We start from the raw sequence: 26,971 nt of genomic DNA on the forward strand, positions 1-26,971 counted from the left end.
TCTACAACCATAATTCTGCCTGCAACCTGGCCCCAAAGATTCAAAAAGCCATTGGCCCACAAAGGGAGACGAATACAAAATTTCAGGTCTAATGTCATCAGACTTCTATCAGAATATCTTCCATTTGTTCTTCAGAAGCATGATTTCCATAAAACTTCTCCTTTTTTTATACCTGATACCCCATCCCGTTATTTGCTTTGGGAAAAGCTCAGAGTGCCTTTCAACATATAAACTGTAAGGGTTAGTAGTTACTCCCACAGAAGCAATGTTCTCACTATAAAGAGTATTAAACTGTATCTTGTGTGTTTATTACAAAATTTAAAATGCCTTTCCCTGGATGCCCAAACAATTGTTGCGTGATTCACTTTCATCTCAGGTCAAGTGCAATAAGTCAGCTGGTGCTGACAATGGAATCCTTCCCCATTTGTCAAGGTTGAGGAAATCAGTGAAGAAATCTTGTGCCCTCTGATGAGTATAGAGTCTCTGTCCACACTATCCACTTCTTGTTTTAATGTTCTAATTTAAGTCTGATGAAGAGAAAGGTTCGTATCCAACCTTGTCATCCTTCTTTCTGTAGTACATTCGTGTAAGCACTGTTATCAGGAACGTCTCCACTATGAGGAGGTGGCAATTCATCACTGTATTGTGGAGTGAAATATAATATAGATTATTATTCATTACAGAGATGACAGAATAATCATAATTACATCGCCATACATTCCATATTCCACTTTGCAGCCCTGGCATATGGGTTGAGCAACACATTCTCCAATTTAGCATTAATCTATGACCTAGCAAAATCAAATTGCCCTAAGTAACAAACAGCACATCATCCAGTACCAGAATGGTATGCTCTCCCTCTGCAGCCTGAGGCTAGCATTGAAACCTCATTTCTTTTAATGGTTTTTGTTTGTCTGTTTAAATCCGCATGGCCTGTTTTCCAAGCATTCACACCTTCATTTCCCAAGGGCTTAGTGCAGGCTTCCTGGTTTGGCCTCATGCTATAAGAATTGCAGCTCTTTCCTTCGAGCTTCTGCAAGGAGTTCTTGGAAATATCTTTTTGAATATTTTCATCAAAAGTCAGCCTGGTCGGAGGTTCTCTATTCCATTATCCTCCCCTCTTTCATCCATCCTGGAATGGGATTAGCCCCCATTATTCTCACCTTGAGACCTGATCTTAGAGGAAAAGGGAGGCGAACAAGCAATCTGTCCACCATTGGCCAAGACTGAGAAGATGGAAGGCTGCAGGGCAGTGAGGATGAGGAGGACCTACAGACAGAAAAGAGATATCAAAGCAGTTAATGGAGGGGGAAGGAGTCATGTGGTTAAAACTTTGGTGTTTTCATCTTGAGGCAAGTTACAGTCTCATCCTCTATGGGAGTTCCTGAAAGAAATGTAAACTGATCAAGAGTTCATTTCTATCCCCTTATTCAGCTGTGACCACTAGGGAGCACTTCATGGATAAGGATGTATAATGGGAGGAGTCCATTTCCTGTAGCTCAAGTACCTGAGAGCCCTGCTCCTAGAATGACAGACTGTTCATCATAATGTGCCCTTAGAGAAATCTTTGCCAAGCCAGGAGCTGGGTGCAGGGAAGAAAAGGTAATTGGTGTTTAGTGGAGACAGTTTTTGTTGGACGTGAAGATGTTTTGGAGATGTGGGATAGATGGTTGCAGAGTAATGGGAATGTCCTAAATGTTACTGGATCAACGCTGATGATGGTTCAGATGGTAAACTCTAGGGCTAGAGAAAGAGCTTAATGGACTGAGCACAAACTGCATGCAAGAAACCTGGATTTGATCCCTGTCTCCACATGGTCTCCCAAGCACAGATGGTAGCAACCCCTGAGCACCATTGGCTGTGGTTCCAAAAATAAGCAAAATAAATGGTAAATTTGTATTCTGTATTTTCTACTACACTTTAAAAGAAGAAAGAGATCATTCCTGTCCACAGGCCCCGGGAACACCTTATGTTTTGATTCTTGCCCTCACAGTATTTTCCTGCAGCATCAGTTTACTTGAGACAGAATCAGTCAATCTAGGTAACCACCAACCACAGATTTTGAGGGCACAGTCACTTCCTGCTCCTTCTCTCCCTTGATTCTATTTCAGTTTTAAGCTCTAGCCCTTAAGTGCTTTTAATCAAGACCCATAACATTTCTGAGTCTGTTAACTCATTTATAGAGCAAAAATAACTCCAAGGATTATTATGAAGTTGCATGTATCTATCTAAAAGTACCTATAATATGGTGCAGGTAGTTTGTATTTGTAGCTGTAATAACAGTGATACTGTTATGAAGTTGCTTGCATCTATCTAAAAGTACCTATAATATGGTGCAGGTAGTTTGTATTTGTAGCTGTAATAACAGTGATACTGTTCATGGATTTATATTATAGAATCTTAGAAAGGAGTGAAAGACAGGAAAGAAGAAAAAGAATTTAAGGTTTAATAATATGTGTATTATAGGTTGATTGGTGCTTCTTAGTCCCCCAAAGCATGCAGGAGTCATAATGTCCCTTCCCTAATAATGAACTTATTTGAAAGTAACATAATTTGTTTTGGTTAACTGATTTCATATGACTAGTTAAGATTGATCAGACTGCTATTACTTTGATTCCTGTCCTTGCAAGAGGAGGAAAAGAGACATGGGTAGGGTTAGGTGGTGGAAAGTTCGTGTGACAATGAGGGTAAAAATCTTTTTTTTTTTTTGCTTTTTGGGTCATACCTGGCGATGCACAGGGATTACTCCTGGCTCTGCACTCAGGAACCACCCCTGGCCGTGCTCAGGGGACCATATGGGATGCTGGGATTTGAACCTGGGTCGGCCACGTGCAAGGCAAACGCCCTACCCGCTGTGCTATCTCTCCAGCCCCAATGAGGGTAAAAATCTTGAGTGCTGGACCAGCACTATCTTGAGTGCAATAGTACAGCAGGTAAGACGTTTGCCTCGCATGCGATGGACCCAAGTTCAATACCTGGCATCCCATATGGTCCCCTGAGCACCGGTGAGTGTGGCCCCAAAACCAAAAGGGAAGAAAAAAGAAATCTGAGTGCTTAGGCTTCTGTCCAAGAAATCTCTCCATCCTCAACTTCAAACTGGGATGAGGCAGGAATGGCTGTTGCCTAGGGGCTTCAGAGGGTCAGACCTATTACAAGGCCAAAATGCCCAAACTGGGAAGGAAAGAGATTATTTTCCCAGTCTCACAGAAACACAGGGTTTACAGAGATTCACTGAAGTGCACTTAGTCATTTTATAAGCCTCACCTTTTCCCCTGATTATGTATAGTTCTAAAGCACCTTGTCTTTCCTGAGGGATAGTTACCTGGAACATGGCAAATTTGGCTCCTATGTTCTGCTCTCCCAGGTGCTGTTTGGCTTGACGAAAGATGATGGCTAGGCACCAGAGAGCCAACAGTGTGGACACGCCAAGAACAGTATTTATCCACAGAGCCGTGCTTGTCTCAGAGATCTGGTGGCAGACCAGAAAGGAGTGAGAAAGGATAGCCTTTTTCTCTTTCTCCTCCCCAGGATAGAAAAAGACATAGAATTTTTTTTCTTTTTGGGTCATACCCAGCTATGCTCAGGGGTTACTCCTGGCTCTGCACTCAGGAATTACTCCTTGTGGTGCTCGGGAAACCATATGGGATGCCAGGGATTGAACCCAGGTCAGCCACGTGCAAGGCAAACACCCTACCCGCTGTACTATCACTCAGGCCCTAGGAATATTTTTAAAGGCCTCCAAAGAGGTAAGGAGGTGATTCAATTGGTTGAGCACAGACTTGGCATGCAGCAGCCCTGAATTTGCTCCCTGGCACTACATTGCTCCTCTGAACACTGCAAAGAGGGATCACTGAGCACCACACCAGGAGTGGCCCCAAGCACTGCTAGGTTAGCCCCAAAACACAATAATAAAAAGGCCCTGAAGACCTGCTCTAATCTACTCCCCCACTCCCACCTCAAAGTTCCTGGGCCTCTGCTTTTCCACAGTCACCACCCACAAGTGACAGGCAAACTCCAGTTAGTGTTCCCAGACATCAGAGTTCTAAAGTGAATCTTGGGGTTCATGCTCCCTTACACCTGGCTTACATCTGCTGGGTCATAGATGCCATCAGGGGTGAGAAAGAGGCCCACCAGGCCCAGTGCTATCCTTAACAAGGCATAGTGGAATGGGCCCAGCATCAGCAGCTGGAGTTTCCTCCTGAGAAGAGAAGAAGGTTAGGAACACAGACCCACAAACCAAACATCCCCCAAAATTCTCTGGCTCTCTCACTGCCTCCTGGGCTCATCTGCCATTAAAGACACACAAAAAGGTTAAATATGGGGACACAGGAAGAAGCTAAAAGGTGTACACTATCCTCCTTGCCTGCTGCTCACCTCCATTCTCAGTGCTGCCCTTTGAGCACCAGCTAGCCAGATGATGGCCCAGAGGGCAAGGACACTACCCCAAGTCCAGTTCTCTCTGTGTGGGAATGATGGAAGGGAGGGTAACTCTGGGAACTTCTGAGCTCTCCTCTGCATCCCTTCCCTTAGCATCTGTGCCATGGGTGCCCTGTGGAGTTTGCCACCCAGGCCCAAAGCGAGGCAGAGAGCCACAGAGGCTCTTGGGAGGATGCAGTCCGGTGAGTTCTTGGGTCTCTTCTTTTCACTTACCTGGTGAGTTTAAGTCTGGGGCAGCAGAAGCAGCAGCAGCAGCAGGGGCCTGTGTGCACCCTCATGGGGGTGTCCTTCAGTGTCCTCACTACTGCTTCCTTGCCCCCGAAACCTTCCACCATGAGCAGCATCAACAGATAAAAGCAAGCTGCATAAAACCTGGGCATGGGTGTGAGGAGAGGAACTGAAACACACAAAAAGGGTAGTCCTTCCCCTCTGCCTCCAGAGAAATGGAAATAGGAAAGAGTGGGAAGAGGCACTACTGAGGGCACACTGGGTGAGTGATAGGCAAGAAGGAAGAGGGCTGGCAGGAGGGGCACTGGAATAAAGCTTGCCTGAGAGACTCAGAAATTTGAGTCAAGGTTTGCAGGGAATTGAGGGAGGGAGCTGGGCTAAGAGGAGACATGAGCTTTAGAGGCTGGTTGAGTGGTGAGTAGGAGAAACCCCATGGAGGCCCAGACACAATACTCACGAGACTATGGCCATTTCCACGAACATAAGGGATCGAGGGATCCAGAGACCAAAGCAGCAGAACACAGACACAACCTACTTGGAGAGAAAATCAGCTGGGCAAAAAGGGAGACTTACTATGTCATCTATCTGAACTTGATGCAAGAATTCAAGGCAACAAAACTTAAAGCATTAGAGACATCGATAATAATCATATCAACTTATTAAAATTGCAGTTTTTTCCTTCTTATGAGTTTTTGGCCATCTGTTGGTGCTTGGCGGGGGGGGGGGGGCACCAGAGTCACATCTACTGGCACCCAATAGGGAACCACTGGTGCAGGGGATCCAATTTAGGGATCTGTGTATCTAAGACATATATCTCTGGCCCCTTTTATTTAAACAAAGAGTTAAACATTTTTATTTTACTTTTTGTTTTGGTGTTTGGTGGAAACACCTGGCTGTGCTCAGAGATAACTCCTGCTGGGAGTCAGGGTACCATAGTTGTTCCAGAGATTGAACAGTGGTTGACCATCTATAAGCCTTCTCTGCTTTACCATCTCTCCTCTATTATATTTTTGTCTGGGGCCACATCCACTGGTGCTACTGACTATGCACTCAGGCTTCACTCCTTGCGGGGCTCAGGGTCTCAGGTCACGGATAGAACCTTGGTAAGCATGCAAGTTGAGCACCCTACCAGCTGTACTACCTGCCCAGCCCCTTGATTATATTTTAAATCAGCTGCCAGTTCCTTCTGTTGCAGGCTCAGAGACAGCAAGTCCCCTTTAATGAGGGACTCTTGAAGATGCTCATGCTAGATCCCTGGGAAGAGGAGGAAAAATAGGTGGATCAAGACAATGCTTTCTTAAAAAAATTCTTTTTAACTGCATTACTTTGAAATATGTTACAAAGTAATTCATGATTGAGTCCAGGCACACAAGGTTCCAACACCAATCTCTTCATCAGTGTCTCCAGTTTACCTCCCATCTCCCTGCCTGCCTCTATAGCAGGCACTATTTTTTGTTTTCCTCCCTGCCCTCCCTTTTAGGTACTGTGGTTTACCATACTATTACAGATAGAGCATTATTTATATAATTTTACCTTCTTTCAGAACCTAGTCCTGATCCAGACTGACCACTTCCCTATACCATTGTCATCATGCTCCCTTCCCTGACCTGAAATTCACCTCTCTTCCACCCCCCTCCCCCCAACCAAAGTTTCCTACTAAGAACCAGTTTTTGCTTTTCACTTCCATTGCCTTCTGGCATTAGTTATTCTCCTACATGTATATTCTGCAGATGAGTGAGACCATTCTGTGTCTGTTCCTCTCTCTCTCTAACTCATTTCACTCAGCATGATACTCTCCAGATTCATCCACGTATCAGCAAATTGCATGACTTTATCTTTCTCTTAAGGTGGTCAAGTACTATTCCATTGTGTATATATATATGTATATATATGTATATATATATATAGCTTCTTTATTACCCACCTGTTCTTAGACATTTGGGTTGTTTCCAAATTTTGACTACTGTGGATAGTGCTGTAATAAACATAGTAGTGCAAATATACTTTCTGCATTGTCATTTTTCTGGGCCCTTGGAGGTATATTCCCAGGAGAATTGCTGGGTCTTATGGAAATCCAAATTCAAATTTTTGAACAGTGTCCATATTGTCTTCTAAAAAGGCTGGACCAGTCAGCAGTCCCACCAACAATGAATGAGGGTCTTTTTTTCCCTGAATCCACAGCAACACTAGTTATTGTTCTTTTTTTTTCTAATTGAATCACCATGAGAAACACCATTACAAAATTGTTCATAATTTTGTTTCAGTCGTACAACATTTCAACACCCATTCCTTCACCAATGTACATTTCCCACCACCAATGTCCCCAGGTTCCCTCCCACCCACCCCCTGCCCCCTAGCCTGCCTCTATGACAGGCACTTTTATTTCTCTCTCTCTCTCCCCCCGTCCCCCACTTTTGGGCATTATGGTTCACAGTACAGGTACAGAAAGGTTATCATGTTTGTCCCTTTACTTTCAGCACTCAGTTCTTATCCAGAGGTTCACTTACCTAAATTTTTGGCAGGTTAACTTCTCAGTGAACTCAGTCCCGAGATGACAGAGTTCATCCAGAAGCATGGCAGTGATTTTGGACTTTGGAAGCCAGAAGTTGCCGGAGTTTTGTTTGGGCAGGCAATGAACTGACAACCCCCTCTCCCCTGTCTCCAGGATGCCCCGGAAATCTCAGCCATAAGCAAGTGTTTGAATACTTTTGGCAGCTGTTGATCTCTTTCAGAGTTATTATTGAGTCTGGAGCAGAGCAGGTAGATGAGCTTATGTGGCAGCACCAGATATGATTCATTTCTGGTCCTACATTGCTCTCAGCCCTAACAAGCAGAGATTTGCGCTTCAGCTGCTCCACATAACCAGGTGACACATGGTCGTGCCCCATTATCACATTGGAGGTCCTCATTGAGTCTGAGCATTTTCACCAGCTGCCAGGTGTCAGTCTTCATGCCTGAGGCTCCACTAGATCACTCGAGGAAGGGGGGTTGGGGCCAAGTGAGAGGGCACCTGAAAGCCAAGGGGCTCCCAGGTACCTCACTGCCACCTCAAGCCACACCACCACTTTCCTCGTGGCCCACCTCACCCGTACCCCCACTCCACTTCACCTCTCCTCCACAGCACTGCCAGAGCCTGGCTGCACTAATGTTGCTCTGCAGCTCCCCTCCTGCAGGACTAGGTGGGGTGTCACTCATTGTCAAACTCCCTCCCCCACCATCATCACTGTGAAGCCCAGTTGCTCATTTTGATGAGTTCCAGTCTCTGTAATGAGATGATACCTCATTGTTGTCTTTTCATTTTCCTATGGCTAGCAATATAGAGCATTTTTCCATATACATTTTGACCATTTACATTTCTTCCTTGAAGAAGTTTCTGTTCATCTCTTTTACCCATTTTTCTGATGGGGTTAGATGTGTTTTTCTTGCAGTTCTACCTGTGTTTTATATAGCTTAGATAATAACCCTGATCAGATGGGTGGTGAGCAAATTATTTCTCCCGTTCTGTGGACCGCCTTGTACTCTGGCCATTGTTTCCTTTGAGGTGCAGAAGCTTTTCAATTTAATGTGGTACTATTTGTTTATCTTTATTTCCACTTGCCTCGTCAGTGGCACTTCATCCTTAAAAATGACCTTATCTTCAGTGTCATGGAGCATTCTGCCTGTTTCCCTCTATGAACCTTATAGATCAGATTATTTTTAACTTTATATTGGGATATTTTTTCTTTGGCTTGACTTTTATATATGACATTGGAAAGAGGTCTGAGTTTTTGTTTTTGTTTTTGTTTTTAATGTGGCTAACCAGTTTTCCTAAGACAATTATTGAAGAGGCTGGGGCTGGAGTGATAGCACAGCGGGTAGGGAGTTTGCCTTGCACACAGCCGACCTGGGTTTGAGTCCCAGCATCCCATATGGTCCCCTGAGCACCGCCAGGGGTGGTTCCTGAGTGCACAACCAGGAGTAATCCCTGTGCATCTCCAGGTGCGACCCAAAAAGCAAAAAAAAAAAAAAAAAAAAAAATTATTGAAGAGGCTTTCATTGCTCCTTGCTCCACTTCCTATTTTTTTGCTTTTTGTTGAAAATTAACTGACCATATAGCTATGTTTTATGTTGTCCCTTTGAATTCATCTCAGAGTTCTTATCTGCTATTCATTATTTTGAGGCCTTTTAAAATATTCTTTTGTTGTCTGAAGGTTTTCTGCATCTTATCTTGGAGTTTGCTGGTTCTGCCCTCAGCTACTGTTCCTCTGCTGCTGTGAGCTTCCAGTGAGCTTTTCATTTCATCTACCAAACTAGTTCTGTCATTGTTGCTTGTAGTGTTCTCATTTCTGCTCTCATATTCTCTTGTGTTCTATTGTTTCTTTGAGCTCCTTACACACCCTCAACAATTTCCTCTCTAAGGTGCTTATCAGGGTGGTTATATATATCTGGTTATATATCCTACCCACATGGCAGAGCCTGGCAAGCTCTCCGTAGCATATTTGATATGCCAAAAACAGTAACAATGATGGGTCTCATTTCCCTTACCCTGAAAGAGCCTCCAATGTGCACCTCTGGGAAGAACAATAAAGAGAGGCTGCTAAAATCTCAGGGCTAGGAAGAATGGAGATGTTACTGGCACCCACTTGAGCAAATCGTTGATCAACAGGATGACAGTGATACAATGATATATATTTGGTTGTTACTCGTTGAGTCTTCAGAGATACCATCTCCTCTCACTAAGCGTGATGGAGTTCTGTGTTGCTTTCCCATTGTAACTTTTGCAGTCTGGAGGTGTTCCTTGTGTGCTTCTGTGTGGTGAGGTAACTAGAGTTCGGATGTTAATGTGTGCACAGTAGGAGATACGAAGTACAGTAACATGTGGCTGTATTTTTAGGGTGGAGTCAAGCTGGATGGCACTTCACAGGAGTCCTAACCTGAGGGTGGTGGTGAAATAGCAACTCCTGAGTGCTGCTTCCTGACCCACAGTGATGTTGTGTACATTGTTATAGCACACTTTCTTCTGATACATGAACAGATAAATGTCTATGCACTGTTCTGGGGCAGATCACTTTATGACCTTTTGATTGAATGTGTAGTTTTTGACTTTGAATAGACTATAAGATACTGGTTCCCTGCTCAGTTTCAATCATACAATTATCTCCAATGTTTCCTTTTTGACAGCATATGTTAGAGAATTGCAAATGATGAGATAACCCAGGCAGATTCTGTCTGTCACGATTCATCCTGTCCATCCAACATGGGTGCCATCAGTCACACAGAGCACAAGGAAGCAAAGGCTAGTCTTCAGCCAGGGAGTAAGTCAAAGACTTCAGGAATGAGTTTATAAGACCTATACTCTAGGGTCTAGAGAGACAGTGTAAGGTGTAAGGCACATGCCTTGAATGCAGCAGACCCTGTTTGATCCCTAGCTCTGCACTGTATAATCCCTTGCATGTGCCAGGAGTGACTGTTAGGCAAGACCCTAGCCGTAAGGGTAGAGCCGGATATAACCCTGTGTGGGGGAGGAACAATTCTCCTTCCTACGTTCTGAGGAGCCAGTATAGAAGCAGGGCTTATGAGTGAAGCCAAAGGTGTGGGGAGCAGAGGGATGAACAGGTGCTTCACTGAGGCTCTAGAATTTCAAGCACCCTCCCCACTGTTCCTTAGCCTTTGTGCATAGGGCCTTGAGGGTAAATTGAGGTCAGCTCATAACCCCTCACCTGAAGCAGTCACATAGTCAGCACTTCCCTGACTTTGAGTGCTGAATTTAGACCAAATGGTCTCCTCCCTCCAAGGGCAGCCCAGGGCCCTCACCGTGGGTGCAGAGCTGCTCCAGAGCAGGGTCCTCCTCTTGATGGGGCACCGGGTGTTCTTGTACAGGTAGATAGCGTCTTCCGTGTATATGACCACAGAGCTCAGGGCCAGTAAGGTCATGATGACAGTGAGTGCAATTTCTGCAGGACCCAAGGCTAGAATGGAAATAGAGGTGCTTCAGACCACGGGGATGAGGTAGGCTTCCTCACTCTGATCTAACTGCTTTACTATATCTAGAATTATCTAGAATGCTCACCATCCAGAATAATGGCTTCTTAGATCTAAAACCTGTGGATTAGAAATAGTGACTAGATAGGGTAATGAAAGGGCTGGTCACTCTCACCTGGATCAGGGTGAGGACACTTATGAACTTTTTCTAGGGCTAAAAATTACCTTTGTAGAGAGGGAGACAGAGAGAAAGAAAGAGAAAGAGAAAGAGAGAGACAGAAAAAGAAGGAATGTGCCTGCCACAGAGACAGATGGGGGGAGGGTGGTAGGAGAAAAACTGGAGAAATTAGTGATGGAAAATGTACACTGGTGGAGGGACTGGTGTTGGAACACTATACGACTGAAAGCCGACAGTGATCTGCTTTGTAACTCTATCTCATGGTGACTTGAAAACAAAATAAATAAATAAATAAATATGAAAATTACCTCCATAGCTAAAAACTACCCAGCCACCGTCATACTCCAGGCCACTTTCTGGACCACGCAGCCGCTTGTGGAAGCATAGAACACTTAATACCCATTTTCTATAATTTTTGCACCATATTTGATGGGCTTTAAATATGGTATGACCCATGGGAACTCCTATAATAGCGATTGGAGGCCACCCTAAAGGCCTCCATCCCTCTCGGAGAGCCCTGCAAGCTACTGAGAGTATTCCGCCCACACGGCAGAGCCTGGCAAGCTACCCATGGCGTATTCAATATGCCAAAAACAGTAACAATGGGCCTCATTTGTCTGACACTGAAAGAGCCCCCAATACGGCAGCATTAAGAAGGATGAGCAAGGAGAGGCTGATAAAATCTCAGGGTCGAACCAGACTGCCAAAATGAAGAAAGACTAAAATGACTGTCTGTACTTTCAATGCATGTACGCTGGCATCGGAAGCATCCATCGAGGACCTGATGGTGCAAGTGCAAAATATCAAGTACAACATCATTGGTCTGACTGAAATGAGAAGGCATTAATCACATCACACCATTTTTGACACTGGAGAAGAATAGTTCCTTGGAACATGTGACAACAGAGGTGTCGGTGGCATTGGTGTCCTTGTCAACACGAACTTGGCCATGAGCATTGATTCATTCGAGTGCGTAACAACCTGAATTGGATGATTATGCTTGAATAGATGTGGCTCACTGCCAACAGTTTCTATCTTCATTGTTTATGCACCAACATCCAAGTACGATGAAGAAGAAATTGAGAAGTTCTACATGGAGCTGAAGAAGTTCTATAAAGAGGAGAAGTTCTATAAAGAGAACCACACCTTCTACAAGATCATTGCTGGTGATTTTAATGCCAAGATAGGACCGAGAAGGTTGCCCGAAGAACTCTGGGTTCTGGGTTGCCCGAAGAAATCGGGTCCCATGGCCTAGAATGGAACAAACAGGGTGAGAGACTGAGTTCATCATGTCGACCAAGACCATCCATGGCAACTCAGTTCCAGAAGGCCGAATCTAAACGTTGGACATGGGAGTCTCCCAGTGGACAGTTCCACAACAAAATGGACCACATCATATTCAATTGAATAGACATCAGTCTATCACATCTTCCAAAAGGACAATGGAGAGGATTATTCACGACTTCTACTCAGATCTCTTTGACAGCCATGTCCACCTGCCCACATACCAAATTCCGCAGGATGGATATGTCATTCCCAATGTCCTCCCTTCTGAAATCCGACATGCCATTTCATCGGTAAAGACATGTACAGCACCCGGCCCAGACAGGTCAGATCCGAACACCTGAAGAATCTGCCCCCAGTACTCGTCAATACACTGGCTTGGCTCTTCACATGCTACCTGTCCGAATACAAGGTTCCATCTCAATGGAAAACCAACATGACCGTTCTGTTGTACAAGAAGGGAGACGATATCCGCAACTATCGCCCAATCTGCCTGTTATCCATTGTCTACAAGTTGTTCACTCGAGTCATCCTAAATAGAATAGGCAGAACACTAGATGAAGGACAACCATGCTAGCAAGCTGGGTTCCGAAAAGGATTCAGCATTATCAACCGTATCCACACAGTGATCAAACTCATTGAAGTTTCGCGAGAGTTCAAGATGCCGCTCTGTCTAATGTTCATCGATTTAAAGAAGGCCTTTGATTCTGTTGAGACAGAAGCAGTCATCGAAGCCCTAGCCAATCAGGGCGTTCGAATTCATTACATCAACATCCTCCATGAGCTGTTTTACGGATTTACCACCAGGATCTCACCATTCTACAAGGAAATGATCATTGACATAAAGAGAGGGGTTCGGCAGATAATACCATTTCACTGAAACTCTTCAGTGCCACCCTTGAGAATATCATGTGACGACTGGAATGGGAAGGAATGGGAGTGAAGATAGACGATTGGCAACTACACCACCTCCACTTCACTGATGACATCGTTCTCATCATGCCAAACATTAGCCAAGCGGCACAAATGCTGGCTGACTTCGACCGAAAGTGTGGAAAGGACGGACTGCAGCTGAATCTCAGCAAAACGATGTTCATGAAAAACGAACTAGTCCCTGACGTTCCATTTTCTCTCAGTGAAACGAACATCTCTGAATGCAGCAGTTATGTGTACCTGGGTCGAGAACTCAACATGAGGAATGACTTGGCACCAGAACTGTGCAGGAGGAAGAGAGCAGCGTGGAATGCCTTCAAGAGCATCAAAGAAGTGGTTAAGAGGATGAAGAACCTCACATCTTTTCCACTCCACCATTCTTCCTGCACTAACATATGCCTCAGAGACCTGGGCCGTATGCAAACATTATGAGAATGCTATTTGGGTATCCCAAAGAGGAATCGAAAGAGGTATGCTAGGAGTATCACGTTTCACTCAAGTGAAAGAAGGAATCCAGAGTTCTGACCTCCGTTGACAGTCAAGAATCAGGAACGCTGTCTCATTTGCCAAGGCGTCAAAAATCAGATGGGCCAAACACGTAATGCAATTCAGAGGCGACCACTGGACTAGAGCTGTTACTGACTGGATTCCACGGGACGTCAAAAGACCACGTGGCCGCCCACCAATGAGATGGTCAGACTTCTTTGTCAAAACCCTGAATGAATGATTTGAGGCTCTTTCTGTTCCTGGAGTGAGCAGATATCATTGGGCTACACCAGCACGCAACAGGGACAAGTGGAAACGTTACTAGCACCCGATCGAGCAAATCGAAGATCGATGGGATGACAAGTGATACAAGCTAAAAACTGCCTGCTTTGCAAGAATGAGACCCTGAGTTTGGACCCTGGTGCTATCCATGTGCACTGAGCACAGTCCTTAGTGCCCCAACAAAACGTACACCTGGGTGTGGCCAAGTGTGTGCAAGCACTCCTAAAGATGTGAGTCCTGGGGCTGAACTGTGCACCAGAGCCAGGATGTCAGGAGCCCCACAGATAAATGAGTGCTGCCTCGGGGAGCCCCACTACCAAGCATGTGTCATTTTGTTTACAGTGACAAAAGGAAGAGTTACGTTGGTTTTTATTTTTTGCTAAATACAAGCATTTGAATTAGGAGGTCCTGAGGTCTATTCACTTTTCAGCACCAGGCTTCTTCAAGTTTGGAACAATTAACATTATAGTTGAAGTAGGAGGTGAGAAAACAAATACTTAAGTGAGTTTAAATTTGATTTCAGAAATTTTATCTTAAAACTGGGACACTAGGAAGAAACCTGAGCAAAAGAGAAAGGAGATGAGAAAATATTTTAAGGTCATTCACCCCAAATTGCCATCACACTGTCTATTAAATATACCCCCGTTTATATTCCTTGGCAAGCGGTTAAAATAGGCATTGTCTACTGGGGAGAGATAGTACAGTGGGTAGGTGCTTATCTTGCACACAGACAATACTGGTTCAAATCCCCTGGAGCACATATGACCCCTAAGCATCACCAGGAGTAAGTCCTGAGCTTCACTGGGTGTGGTCCCCAAACAAAAATATCTGTCCAGCCATACCCTCCAAGTTGTTACTTCATTTAATAAGGAATGAACCATGTAATTTGCAAAATTTTGTGTTTTGTGGGGAGGCCACACTTGGCAGTACTCAGGGACTTTTCCTGGCTCAGTGTTGAGGGACTATGCAGGGCAGTCAAGGCCAGGGTTTCTGTAAGCAGACCATGCACTCAGCTTGTTGAACCAGCTCCCAGGCCGTACAGTCTGCATTTTAACAAGCTTACCTGAGACTGCTCAGAGGATAACAACATCTGATTCTGTTGAAGCAGTTCTGGCCTCGCCATATCAACAAGACATGAAGAATTAGAGTCACATGTCTCTGATCAGGTGATTCATTAATGCAACAATTGTTTTGTTTTGGAGGGGACTATGAGGTCATACCCAGGAAGGCTTACTCCTGGCTCTGTGCTCTCTATGCTCAGGTGTCACTCTTGGCGGTTCAGGAGACTGTGGTGCATGGGATAGATCTAAGGATCTCTCTGTGCTCAGAAGATCATGCAGCACTGAGGGTGATCTGGGAACTTGCTGCATGCAAGGCGAGTGTCTCATGTAGGGAGCACCCTGTGCTGCTTCTCTGGCACCAGCAATCAGTCACTTTCATTGATTAGTCATTGGTTTGCAAGACCATCACATTCAGTGCTTCAGAGTCCTTTTACTGTCTCTATGTGTCTGTGTCAGTGTCTGTGTCTGTGTCTGTATCTGTGTGTGACCACAACACCAAAGTTCCATGTCCAAGATGACACCTCTACTCTCCTTTTTCTTCCCCTCTGATTCCAATAGTCACCAGAGTTTCCACAGAGCCTAGGAGTTAGTTTAATTGCTTTGGGCCAGTCTGAGTGATTCATATTCCATTGACAGGACTGTCCAGTAATTTTCTTCAGTTCCTGACCTCTCTTCTCTTAGCATCATATACTCAAGGCCCATCTTTGTATCCTACATGGCCAAGTTACACACAAAAGATTAGTCAGTTCAAAACAATTCAAAACAAAGGGTTCTGTCCTCTGGGTCTAAACCTCAATCCTTATTTACCTGGTCCCTATCCAGGGATATGGGTGAAGGGGAGCAGGATGTAAGGCTCCTGTTATCTGTCAGGCTTCACTTGGGAGTGAAGCAGGAGGAAAGTAACCTGTGGTATCCTACAACACTCCTCAGAGAATCCTCTGCAGCCAAGACTGGAGCATCAGCTGCACCAGCCATGTCTCAAGCGACCAGGAGAGAGGTCGGACTGTGCCAGACAGTCCCTTGGTTCTGAGTGCTCTTACTTCAGATAACCCCTTTCTCCTCGTTTGTGTTTGCCTTATCCTAGAGATGTCTAGACTTGGTCTATGGCTTAAGTCAGGGCCCATCCAGGCCATGCTCCAACTGGACATCTGAAGTCAAATTTACCTCTATCACAGGTCCCAGAAAACAGAATTGTGAGGATCTTTTATCCCCTTCTACTCATCCCTCCCTCCAACCCCACTGAGTTAGGATGCAAACATGGGATAACCAAATTACTAGTGTGATGTAGTAGTGACTCTCGTGTTCTTTCTGTCATCTTTCCAGATAGAGAATTTTGTGTGGTTTTGGGCCACATCCAACTTTCTCAGAGTTTATTCCTGGTTCTGCACTCAGGAGTCACTCCTGGGGTGATCTGGGGACCATATGAGCATGGAACTTAGATTAGGTGCGTGCAAGATAAGTGCCCTAGCCACTGGCTCAAACCTGCAGGATGGAGACGGAGCTGCGGTACTATGTGTGACCTGTGCCGTGGGCTCTGCTGACCTGTGTGCCGCACAAGGTCCTTGGTATCCCCCAGGAAGGCCAGGACCCAGCACCAGAAGAGCCCCAATCCTACCGACCACTGCCTGGCCTGCCCTCCACAGTGGCCTCTAGTCAGGCAGTGGCACTGGTCCCCCCATTGGCTAAAAGCCTGGACAGACAGTAGGGAGCCAGGCTTAGGGTCAAAGGGTGTGGGTCCACCCAGTTGGGTCTTCTGGGGCCCAAGACAGGCCCTGCAGACTCATCCTCATTGAATCCTTTTCTGATGGGGATTGAGGAACTGGTTTTTATTCTTTTAGAGGCTATGTCTTCAGGGGCTGGGAGATAGTACAGTGAGTAGGGCACTTGCCTTACACCCAGTGGACCACATATGGTTCCCCAAACCCTGTCAGGAGTAATATCTGAGCACAGTCTCAGGAGAAATCCCTAGCACAGCCTAACTCCCCCACTCCCTGCTGAGAAAAAACAAAAAGGCTGTCTTTGCCCTTTGAAACTTGAAGAATAGGAGCATCACAGATAGAGCAGCTTGGAATGGAGTATTGAGAAATCCCATTAAAACCCAGGAATCAGCACTCTGCTTCTTCTATCCCAGTGAGGGAGGAGTAGGAAAAGGGAGGTGGGAGCTCCACTATGCCCAGGCAGTCAGGAATTCTGGAGAACTGCATCATGAATTACTTATAGGGCTTGGGGAGAGTGCTTCAGGGTCCCAAGGAAACTCCTATAGGCATCAGACATGAGGTGCAGCAAGCCAACTGAACCCCAGTTAGCAGACTGAGTGTGTTAGGTGTGCCTACTCCCCAGCCCCCATCAGAGCTCAGTCTTCACAGAAGAATCTCAGGCAGCTCGGCTGGCAGAGGGTAGCACCAAGATCTACGCAGGGTGAAGACCTGGACTTTGAGATCACACGTCTGCAGAGTACCAGAGCACCCTCCATGTGTCAATCTAAGGTGGGGAGCTGGTACCGTCAAAATCCCCAGTGATGTTAGTAGACATAGGTTGGCAGAAGAGCCCCACCCCCCTGAACCAGCAGGATTCAACCTCCATAGCTGCCAGGACCTGGGTCTTCAAAGACCTGCCCTCTAGCTGGGCCAATTTTGGTACATCTATACAATGGAATACTATGCAGCTATTAGAAAAGATGAAGTCATGAACTTTTCATATAGGTGGATAAACATGGAAAGTATCACGCTAAGTGAAATGATTCAGAGAGATAGACATAGAAAGATTGCGCTCATCTGTGGAATATAAAATAACAGAATAGGAGACTAACACCCAAGAATAGTAGAAATAAGTACCAGGAGGTTGGCTTTATGATTTGGAAGCTGGTCTCACTTGCTGGGGAAAAAGGCAGCTCAGATAAAGAAGGGAACACCAAGGAAAATGTGGTTAGAGGACCTGCTCGGGAAGGGAGATGTGTGCTGAAAGTAGACTATAGACTGAACGCGATGGCCACTCAGTACCCCTATTGCGAACCACAACACCCAAAAGGAGAAAGAGACAAAAGGGAATGAGCCACAGAGGCGGGGTGGGGCAGGGAGGGGGGATGGGACTTGGGGGGTGAGAGGGATACTGGGTTCATTGGTGGTGGAGAATGGACACTGGTGGAAGGATGGGTACTCGAACATTGTATGAGGGAAACACAAGCACGAAAGTGTGTAAATCTGTAACTGTACCCTCACGGTGATTCACGAATTAAAAAATAAATTAATTTAAAAAATCTAATAAATGGATTACACCGAGAAAAAAAAAAAGGAGAACTGGCACAACCCAGAAGACTAAATGAGATACTTTCCCCATCTCTGGGAATTCAAGCAAGACAGTCTCCACAGTTTACCCCAAAGGTAGCAGATGCTCCTGGAAGGATCTAGAACTAGTGGTTTAGCCTACACAGAGGGAAAGAGTGTGGTCATGAGAGAACAGTGATAGACTTCATATTCAGGCAGGTCGTACCTCCCCAGTGCAGCGAGTGAGGGAAGCCTTGTACCCCTGATGGACAGGTTCTTCTGAGCCTTCTCTCCCGTCACAAGCCTTCTCTCCCATCACAAGATCTATAAACCAAGGACCACAGCAAGGCTGTTTCTGGCTAACTTGGTGCAATGCATTCTTTTATCTTCTTTTCTATCTTTTCTGATTAATCTAGAATGAATATGTATTTTATTACAAAAAATGTTTTAAAGAAAACATTTTGCCAACGAACAATGTGAAAAAATTCCATATAATCGTGGGTTGAAAATTATGTGGAAAAAAATTAACATGAAATGATTCAAAGGGTTTTTACCTAGTTCTGTGGGGTGTGCCCCACTTTCCCAAATCACAGAATGCCATGCTGTGAACACAAGACTTCTCATAGACATATAGGATGGTCTCTACAATGTTTCCCCCACAGGAAATTAAACGAAGGACTTTTAATTTTGCAGGACCTTCTCTGGGTGTGTGATGAAACTATGATTTTCCTCTATTCACTTTCTGTATTTTTGCATTTACCTAGTGTACCTGAATTATTTTTATAATAGAAATATCTAGTTGGAAAGGAAAACATCCAGATAGAGATAAAAATTAATTCAGTGGACTTCTGGAAAACAGAAGGAGGGTCCCTACTAGATATTTCTCCTAGCCAAGTCCCTGCATGCAGGACCCTCGTCCTCAAGGGGTTCTGAGAGTGGAAACCCCCTTTTCTCTTGAGGCCTCAAGGCCAATCCCTGGACAGTGCCTGTGCCTCCGCCTCCCAGAAGCCCACCTTTCTGGCCACGATAACTGTTAGCACTCCCAGGCCTATAACTTCCGCTGTGCTCCTTCTTCCCAGAACTGGGTTCCAATGTTCCTGCTCAGCCACCTCCTCAGCAGCCCCCATAAATGTTCTGGACCCCAAAGCCTGCCCTGCTTGCTGATTGCCCAGACAAGAGTGTTTTGTATTAGTTATGTACTTGCTGCCTATGCCCCAAATTCCAAACTTGCAGGGACCCAGATGGGTTTGCTCTGAGTCTCCCTTAGAGTGCTCTGAACAATGACTCAATCTTCCTTGAATTAAAGGACCCCTACAGCGCCACTGCCTTTTATAGACTTTGTCAAGAACCCGAATTTGAGGGTTAAATCCACAAACTTGACAGGTCGGCTGGGTCAACTCAGCCTGCAAGTGAGAAGTCACTGACCTATTAAGTTTTTCCGACCTGGATGCCAGGTGTGGGCTTCTAAGCATGTTGACTCTGGTGCTGCAATTTGTGTTCATTTAACTACATTCCCGTGTGAGACAACAGTGGCATGCTCTGGTGTTTTTAGTACCCAATGACAAGTAATTGTGGGTTGCTTGTATTTATGAGGCAGGGTTGGGACATGGTTTGACTCATCAGGACAGGAAGGTTTTGCAGCTTTCCTCTAACTGCAGGCTCTGTACTCTGGTCTGGAGCTTGCCAGATTGCTGACTTTTGTTTCCACTTCTAGCCAGGTGAAGAGAGGCTGGAGCTCAGCCGGAGAGTACATGTTCCACACTTGTGTGAAGTCCATCACCTCAAAGTGAAAGAAAAAAACTAGGGACAGTGCCTCAGCCCAGTGGTTCCCAATCTGCTTACATGTACCCAGAGCAGCCGCCAGGCCTGTGGCTGAGAAGCCCGCTCAAGCCTCAGTGTGGTCTGTATCCAGAGACAGCGGTGCTGTCCTATGAGCCGTCCACATGCATCTCCTTAGAAGATGATCTCCTTCCTTATTTCTCTGCATCTTAATAGATACTATAGCACAAAAGTGTTTATGGCCAATGGATTTCTGGAAATGCCTTAAATAATAATTGTTTCTTTCCTGCAGAACACACTTAAATTTTAAATCTGATTTACAGTTAACTCCCCAAAGATTGAGTGCTAGGGATATGGCTCATCAGCAAAACACTGCATGTGCGAGGCCCTGATTTTGCTCCCACATACTGCCAGTTAAGAAACTTATAGAATAACTTTATAAAGTTTACAATTTTAGAAAGTTACAGCTTTACAAAACCTATTTTCTACAGACTATGTTTTAATGAGATGCTCCTTGGGATTACTATTCCAAGTACAAACTTTTCTAATTGGTAGGCCTGAGAGCACAGCTGGTAAGGTGCTTGCCTTAAATACAGCTGAACTGGGTTCCATCCTCTGAGCCCAGATGGGAGTGATCCCTGAGCACTGAGCCAGGAGCAAAAAAAAATCTTAACAACTGGCCATTTTGCTTTTGTTTGTTTTAGGGTTTGGGCTATACCCCGAAGGTAGTCAGGGGCTGCTCCTGGCCCTGTGCTCAGAGATTACTCCTGGTGGTGCCCAGGAAACTATGTAGTGCTTGGGATCGAACCAGGATCAATCACACACAGGGAAAGTGCCAAACTCCTGTATTCTCTCTGGCCATTACTGACCATTTTGAATACCGTTGTTCATACCTTTAATGGAAAGTTTTCCCCACAGCCTCTGGAAGACATTTGGCTTCATTTTAAATAATGACAACAGTATAAGGACATTTAATTCTTGAAAAGAAAAAGGCTTATCACTTATAATCCTAGTTAATTCTTAACCAACACATACCTAACTTTCACCCATTTGTTTCTGTAGAGATGAAGAGCACAGACTCTGGAGAGAATGAGAGATATCTAAAGTCTAGGTCAGATTCTACTCAGATTGCTCTATGATACAGACAGGTCATTTATTCTCCTATTAAACCTCTTAACACAGGACCAGGCTTGTAGTAAAGCTAATAAAAAGAAACTTTAAAAAGACATTTAAAAACATTAAAAATCTTTAACAAGACTGGAAAAAAAAGGCATACTGGTTAAAGTGTATATATGTCACACTACTTCCATCACAAGGTACAATTTTATATTGTACATTTATCACACACTTCCAAGCTCTAAATTATAAGATATTTTAAAATAAATAAAAAATAATAATGAAGTAAATATACATAAACCTGTCTCATTTTGTTGTGGGGGGCATGCAAACCCTGTTTGCTCCTGGCAGGGCTCAGGGACCACAGGCAATGCTGGCAAGCGGACCCAGGTCAGGCCTGTGCAAGCACCTTGCCTGCCAGAACTCTCTCTCTGGTCACTGCATCCCACTGTACTGTATTTGGTTTTGGGGGCCACACCCAGTAGTTCTCAGGGCTTACTGCTGGCTCTGTACTCTGAGATCACTTCTGGCAAGGTCAGGGGATCATGCGGCTTGTAAGACATGCACCCTGCCCACTGCATTCTCTCTCCAGCCCCCTGCATCCTATTTTAAGGAGTTATAAATGTGCTCATTTTTCTTCAGAGAATGTTTTGGAAAAATAAACATCAGAGGTGTATCTGAAAACCTCTGACTCTAATTCTCAATCCTTATACCTTCCCTGTCTCACCCCTTAACCCCAGGGAAATCTATTATTCTGAAGTTGCTGTATGTTTTGTCACATATCGATCATTCGGGGGCTGTGAAGATGGGAATTTTGAGTCAAACCTAGTGGTGCTCAGGGGCTAGTCCTGGCTCTGTGCTTGTAGCAGTGCTCAGGGGACAGAACCTAGGCCTCCTGGGTACGAAGTGTGTGCCCAATCCATAGAGCTGTCTCTCTGGCTTCTCATTTATGGGCTGTTGTTGTTTTAGCATGCCAATACAATTTATTTATTTATTCATATTGTTGTGAGACCATAATCCCCAATACTGAATGTCCTTGGCTGTTCCTGGAGGAGCTCAGGCCCAGCAGAGGTTGCATGCCACCAGGGCCGCGTCTGGTGTTTGGAGGGCTATGCTCTGCTGGGGATGGAAGCCGGGGCCTGGTATAGTCCAGTTATATGTTGTATTGGTCATTAATATAATTTTTTTACAACACATATGTATGCTCAGTTTACATTGCTTTTCATTTTAAAAGAGCTATATAAATAATGGTATCTTGTCAAAAATGCTTTTTTCAACTCAACCCCCATTTTTGTGATTTTTATTATTTACATGCTCATAATTTTTTTTTTTTTTGCTTTTTGGGTCACACTCAGTGATGCACAGGGGTTACTCCTGGCTCATGCACTCAGCAATCACCCCTGGCAGTGCTCAGGGGACCATATGGGATGCTGGGAATCGAATCCGGGTAGGCCACGTGCAAGGCAAACGCCCTACCTGCTGTACTGTTGCTCCACCCCCTACATGCTCATAATTACTTTTTAAAAATTATTATTATGGTTCCATCATAAACAAATGCTGTAATAAATACTACCAGGCATGTCTCCTTCGCAGATAGGAGAGTTTCTTTGGAACATTTACCTAGAAATAGAAGAGCTCAGTTGTATGAAATGAAACATATTGCTCTCCAAAGTGGATCAATTTTCACTCACCAGCAATAAGTGAAAGTTCACAGTTTGTCTCAAATTTAATGTCACTGAGAGTATGAGTCTTTTTGTTTTTACCTATATAACAGTGAAATGATCACAATTTGACTTCACAATTTAATTCACATTCTCTAATCATTTAAAAAGTGATATTTTTATGTATTTACTTTTTTTTAGTGTACTGACTGCTCTATACCTTATTGAATTTTTATTTGATAACTTTTTATATTGACTACTCATTGTATGTTGATTAGAGACTTAAAATTATTTTTCTCAAGCCTCTAGTAGGCTCTAGTATTGTTACTAGTGTTTTTGGTTGTACAGAAGTTTATTTGAGTCAGTACTCCCTCTGATAATTTGTGCTTTCTTGAGTTTTATTTATTAAATTTAAAAATTGATTTACTCCCAAATCAAAAATCCCATACTAAAGGCTCTTTAGTTTCTGCTGTAAAAATATTTGCATTTTTATCTATTGCAGGGCAATGGATGTATTTTACATTTACATTTAGGAATTTAATGTATTTGGTCTGATTCTTTGGAGTTAGGCAGAGACAGGCAACACAAGCAGCCTTCTCCCTGCACCCTGCCCACCAATGAGCATGCAGCTGTTCCCCAGGTGGGCACAAGGATGTTTCTGAGCCTTCTATTCTGTTCCATTTTCTACTTGTCAGGCCTTTTGCGGTGACTACCTCATTGCTCTACTTATTAGCCTTTCTATAAGCCTCATCTTGAGTAGGGCAGACTTTCCTTGGCTCCTCACTCTTCCATGTAAATGTTCACATGAGCCGATTTTTAAAATTCAACAAGGAGTATAATTGCAATTCTATCACAAGCATTTGAAAAAATGGTTTATTGAAAGGTTCAGTAGAGAGGTCAGGCAGGTAGCTCAGAAACAGAGCAATGTCTGAGGTCCTGGGTCCAGTTCCAGTACCCTCTCTCGGAGAAAGGTTCAAGAGCACTCTGGAAGAGTTCCTTCTTTCCCCTCCCTCTTTTGTTTCATCATTAGTTTATAATAGTATAGAATTTCACAGGTTAACACTTCTCTCTAGAAATAGAATTCATAGTATCCACCATAGTGCACCCCATGGCTCATAAGGCCAGTCCCCCCATCTCCTGTTTCTCTGGCAACTGCTATGATTTTTGACAAGTCTGAGTTTGTTTTTCTGACTTTTTTTGTTTTACTTATTTATATTCCACAGATACATAAAACTATCCAGTCTTTTATTTCCTGATTTTTTAAAATTTATCTAGCATAATCACCTCAAGTTCTATTGATTTTTTCATTTTATTTGGTGGAGAGGACAGCCACACCTAATGCCAATGCTCAGGAATGAACCCTGGTAGGTCTTGGGGGGTCATATAGGATCCCTGAGATTTGAACCAGGGTCACCACCGCAGCTGCATGGAAGACAAGTGCCTTACCTCCTGCATATATTTCTATCCCAAGTTCCATTTACTTTGTGCCACAAAGTATAATGGCAGAGACTTTTTAATGGCAGAGACTATTTCCCAGTGTATATATACCTCAGATTCTTTTTTTATTTGGAGAGAGACTTGGACCACACCTGGAGGTGCACAGGGGCCTCCTAGCTCTGTGCTCATGGGTCACTCCTGGCAGGCTTACAGAACCATATTTTGTGTCAGCTATCAAACTGGGGTTGGCCATATGCAAGGCAAATTCCCAGCAACCTGTACTATCTCTCCGGGTCTACCACACTTTTTTTAGCCCAGTCATCTGTTGATAGGCATTTAGGTTGATTCCACATTTTAACTTTTGAGAGTAATGCTGCAAAATCATTCTGAAATGGACTAAGGAACAGAATAAACCCCTCCCTCCTTCTGAATCTCCTGTTTATGTCCATGCACTCATCGTCACCTCCCTCAATGATGACCCCCTAGTCACCTGCCTTTTCTTTGCTTTCTGACTCTCCCTTTCCTTTCTTTGACACTGTGCACACTTGGTTAAGCAATACCCTCCCATTTGTCCCTGCTTCTCAAGGTTCTTCTTTTCTGAAAGTCCATCTTGATTACTGATTAATAGTCCTGATGCTCTCTCAGCCTCTCCCAGTCTTGGCACCTCTCCAGCTCCTTCTGTCTTGGGATAAAGGGCAACTCTTCTGATACCCACCGAGCTCCACCCACCAGCCCCTGTTGAGCGGGCTAGCCCTGGGCCAGCCTGTGCCTTTGGCTCCCACAGAGCTCACCCTCAGTGGCAAGGCACCCAGCAGGCCTTCACCCCAGCAGTTCCCTGCCACTGCCACTTTGACCATTCCATCTTCAACCAGGTGGTGCCCTTTTCTGCCAGGATGATCCCCTAATCTTAATATCCTTGAGGCTTTTCTTTGCACACTTAAAGTGAAACAAGGCAAGGACATTTTCACTGCATCAGGCAGGGCTGCTCAACTTTCGACACCATGAACAGGTTGGCCCTGATCACTATTTCTTGTGCTTTATGTGCCAGCCAGACCCTACCTAACCTCTGTCCTCAGATGCCAGTAGCATCTTCAAGCCGTGGCTACTGCAACTGTACTTAGGTCCTGGCAGAAGTCTCCAGGGAGCAAAATCACCTCTGTTTGATGATACTGGTAGAGGGAAGGACTCCTCCCACCTGTTGTGCTCAGAATGAGAGGTTTCTGGAACTGATATCGCTGCATCTGCCGGCAGGGACCGCCCCCGGCTTGTGGACACCTCTGGGTACTCAGCCATATTTGCAAGCTCATGCCCATGTTTGCCTTCCAAGGCACAGTTACCACATCTGAGTTCTCAAAAGGTTTTCCTCCTTGAGGTAAGAGAAGCATGGAGATTGGGAAAGGCATTTAGAATCTCTTAAGTGCCTGGGGGCCTGAGAGGCAGAGTGGGTACAGGGGATCCTGGGCCATATTTGTGGCCATATTTGCAATAAAAAGTGAAGGGGCATCGGTGCCTCTGTGGCATCGGTGTCCAGGTGATACACTGAGTCCCATCCCCTTCCTTTCACTTTCACATTTACTGGTTTTTAAAACAGGAGCTTCCCAGTGGTGCTAGGGCCCTGGGGTCACTCCCTGTGATACAAGCTTGGTGTCTAGACCCAGGTGCTTGAAGGTAGGGTTACCCTGGCTGGGCTGGGAATGTGGGGGTGCCACCAGGGCTAGACCAGGCAGTGCTGGGGGATGAGAAGCTTATAGTATTAGGAAATCAAACTCAGGGCCAAGAATTGCCCAGCTTGTGCTCTGGCCCTTTGGGCTCTACCAGGGCCTGTCTTTGAGCAGCAGGAGCCAATAGGCCCACTCTGTAAATGCTTTACCACCTCACCTCAGTCTGAAGAACCTCATCCTTAACCAAGCATGTATACATGTATACATACATACACATGTGTGTGTATATATATGTATATATATGTACATATATATATACAAAATCTATACCATATACAGGGGGCTGTGGTCAGGCCTAGGGGAAGGGATATGTATGGCCTTAGTTAACACATTGAATCCCCAAATAGCCTGGGGTAGAATCCTAGGGTGTTCTAAGGAGGCCCACATGTGGTCTGTCTCTTGAGTGTGGTGGTCAGGCCTCTCTCTGGCCTACAGTCTGCTTGATACTTTTATCTGAGGCCTAAAGCACATGAGCCTGGGTGGGCCAAGCTCTCAGCCTCTCCTCAGCTCCCCTCACTGCCCTGGCTTCCTGCCAGAATGCTCAGTCTCTTCTCTCCACTTCCCTTGGGGAGGGTCCCTGACTCACCTTGTAGAAGCTGGTTGGCTGTGGGGGGCTGAGAGAAGCAGTCGGAGGGGATCCCGTAGTTGGCCTTTAGGACCTCCAGAAGATCTGCAGTGTACCTAGACAGACAGCAGCCTGTGTTCAGAATTTGGGGGCCAAAGACCAGGGGAGGTACCAGAAACGACACCAGGAATTCAGAACTTCCTCCAACACTCCTGGGTTTGAGGAATTTGCTCTTTCCCCTCAAAGCCCCATTTATTTGTGGATCTGAAAAATGGGCTCAGGTCAGGGTGTGAAGCTGGCTCTGCCCTGGGGCACCCAGGCCCTAAGTCCTCATCTCTCAACCCCTGTGGAGAGCAGGGAGAAACACCAGGGAAGGAATGGGTCTTCTACTCCAGCAACAGGCCCGCACTTGTCCCATCTCCAGGCATCCCTGAGAAGCCAGGGCATAGCAAGCTCTTATCGGTCTTGCCTCCTCTGGGTGCTGGGGGACAAGGGTAGAGGCTGGGAGAGCCCACTGCTCAGAGCATGTGCCCTCACTCACCTGGGGTCAAGCTTTATCTGAGTCCTGTCTGGCTCCAT

The 26,971-nt window shown here is 45.1% G+C and overlaps 1 protein-coding gene across 1 annotated transcript; it reads right to left on the reverse strand.

Moving 5' to 3' along the window:
* Positions 1–12: 12 nt before the first annotated feature.
* SLC51A (solute carrier family 51 subunit alpha) lies at positions 13–26,971 on the reverse strand. Its single transcript, XM_004618730.3, has 9 exons — positions 26,934–26,971; positions 26,414–26,508; positions 10,459–10,613; positions 5,123–5,196; positions 4,651–4,809; positions 4,087–4,198; positions 3,323–3,469; positions 1,164–1,269; positions 13–638 (listed from the first exon to the last, which is right to left on the reverse strand). Exons 1-9 carry the CDS (start codon positions 26,969–26,971, stop codon positions 517–519), a joined length of 1,008 nt encoding a protein of 335 aa, XP_004618787.3. The 3' UTR covers positions 13–516.

This window comes from Sorex araneus, chromosome 2 (genome assembly GCF_027595985.1).
Source record: "Sorex araneus isolate mSorAra2 chromosome 2, mSorAra2.pri, whole genome shotgun sequence".
NCBI classification, from domain to species: domain Eukaryota; kingdom Metazoa; phylum Chordata; class Mammalia; order Eulipotyphla; family Soricidae; genus Sorex; species Sorex araneus.

What these genes read in the sequence shown, in the direction of transcription:
- SLC51A (XM_004618730.3), bottom strand. Translation starts at nt 26,971, where the DNA reads ATGGAGCCAGACAGGACTCAGATAAAGCTTGACCCCAG. An exon ending in GCATCTATGACCCAGCAGAT is followed by an intron (nt 3,470 to 4,086) that starts GTAAGCCAGGTG and finishes GTCTGCCACCAG; the next exon opens with ATCTCTGAGACAAGCACGGC. An exon ending in CTCTAAGATCAGGTCTCAAG is followed by an intron (nt 639 to 1,163) that starts GTGAGAATAATG and finishes TCCACAATACAG; the next exon opens with TGATGAATTGCCACCTCCTC.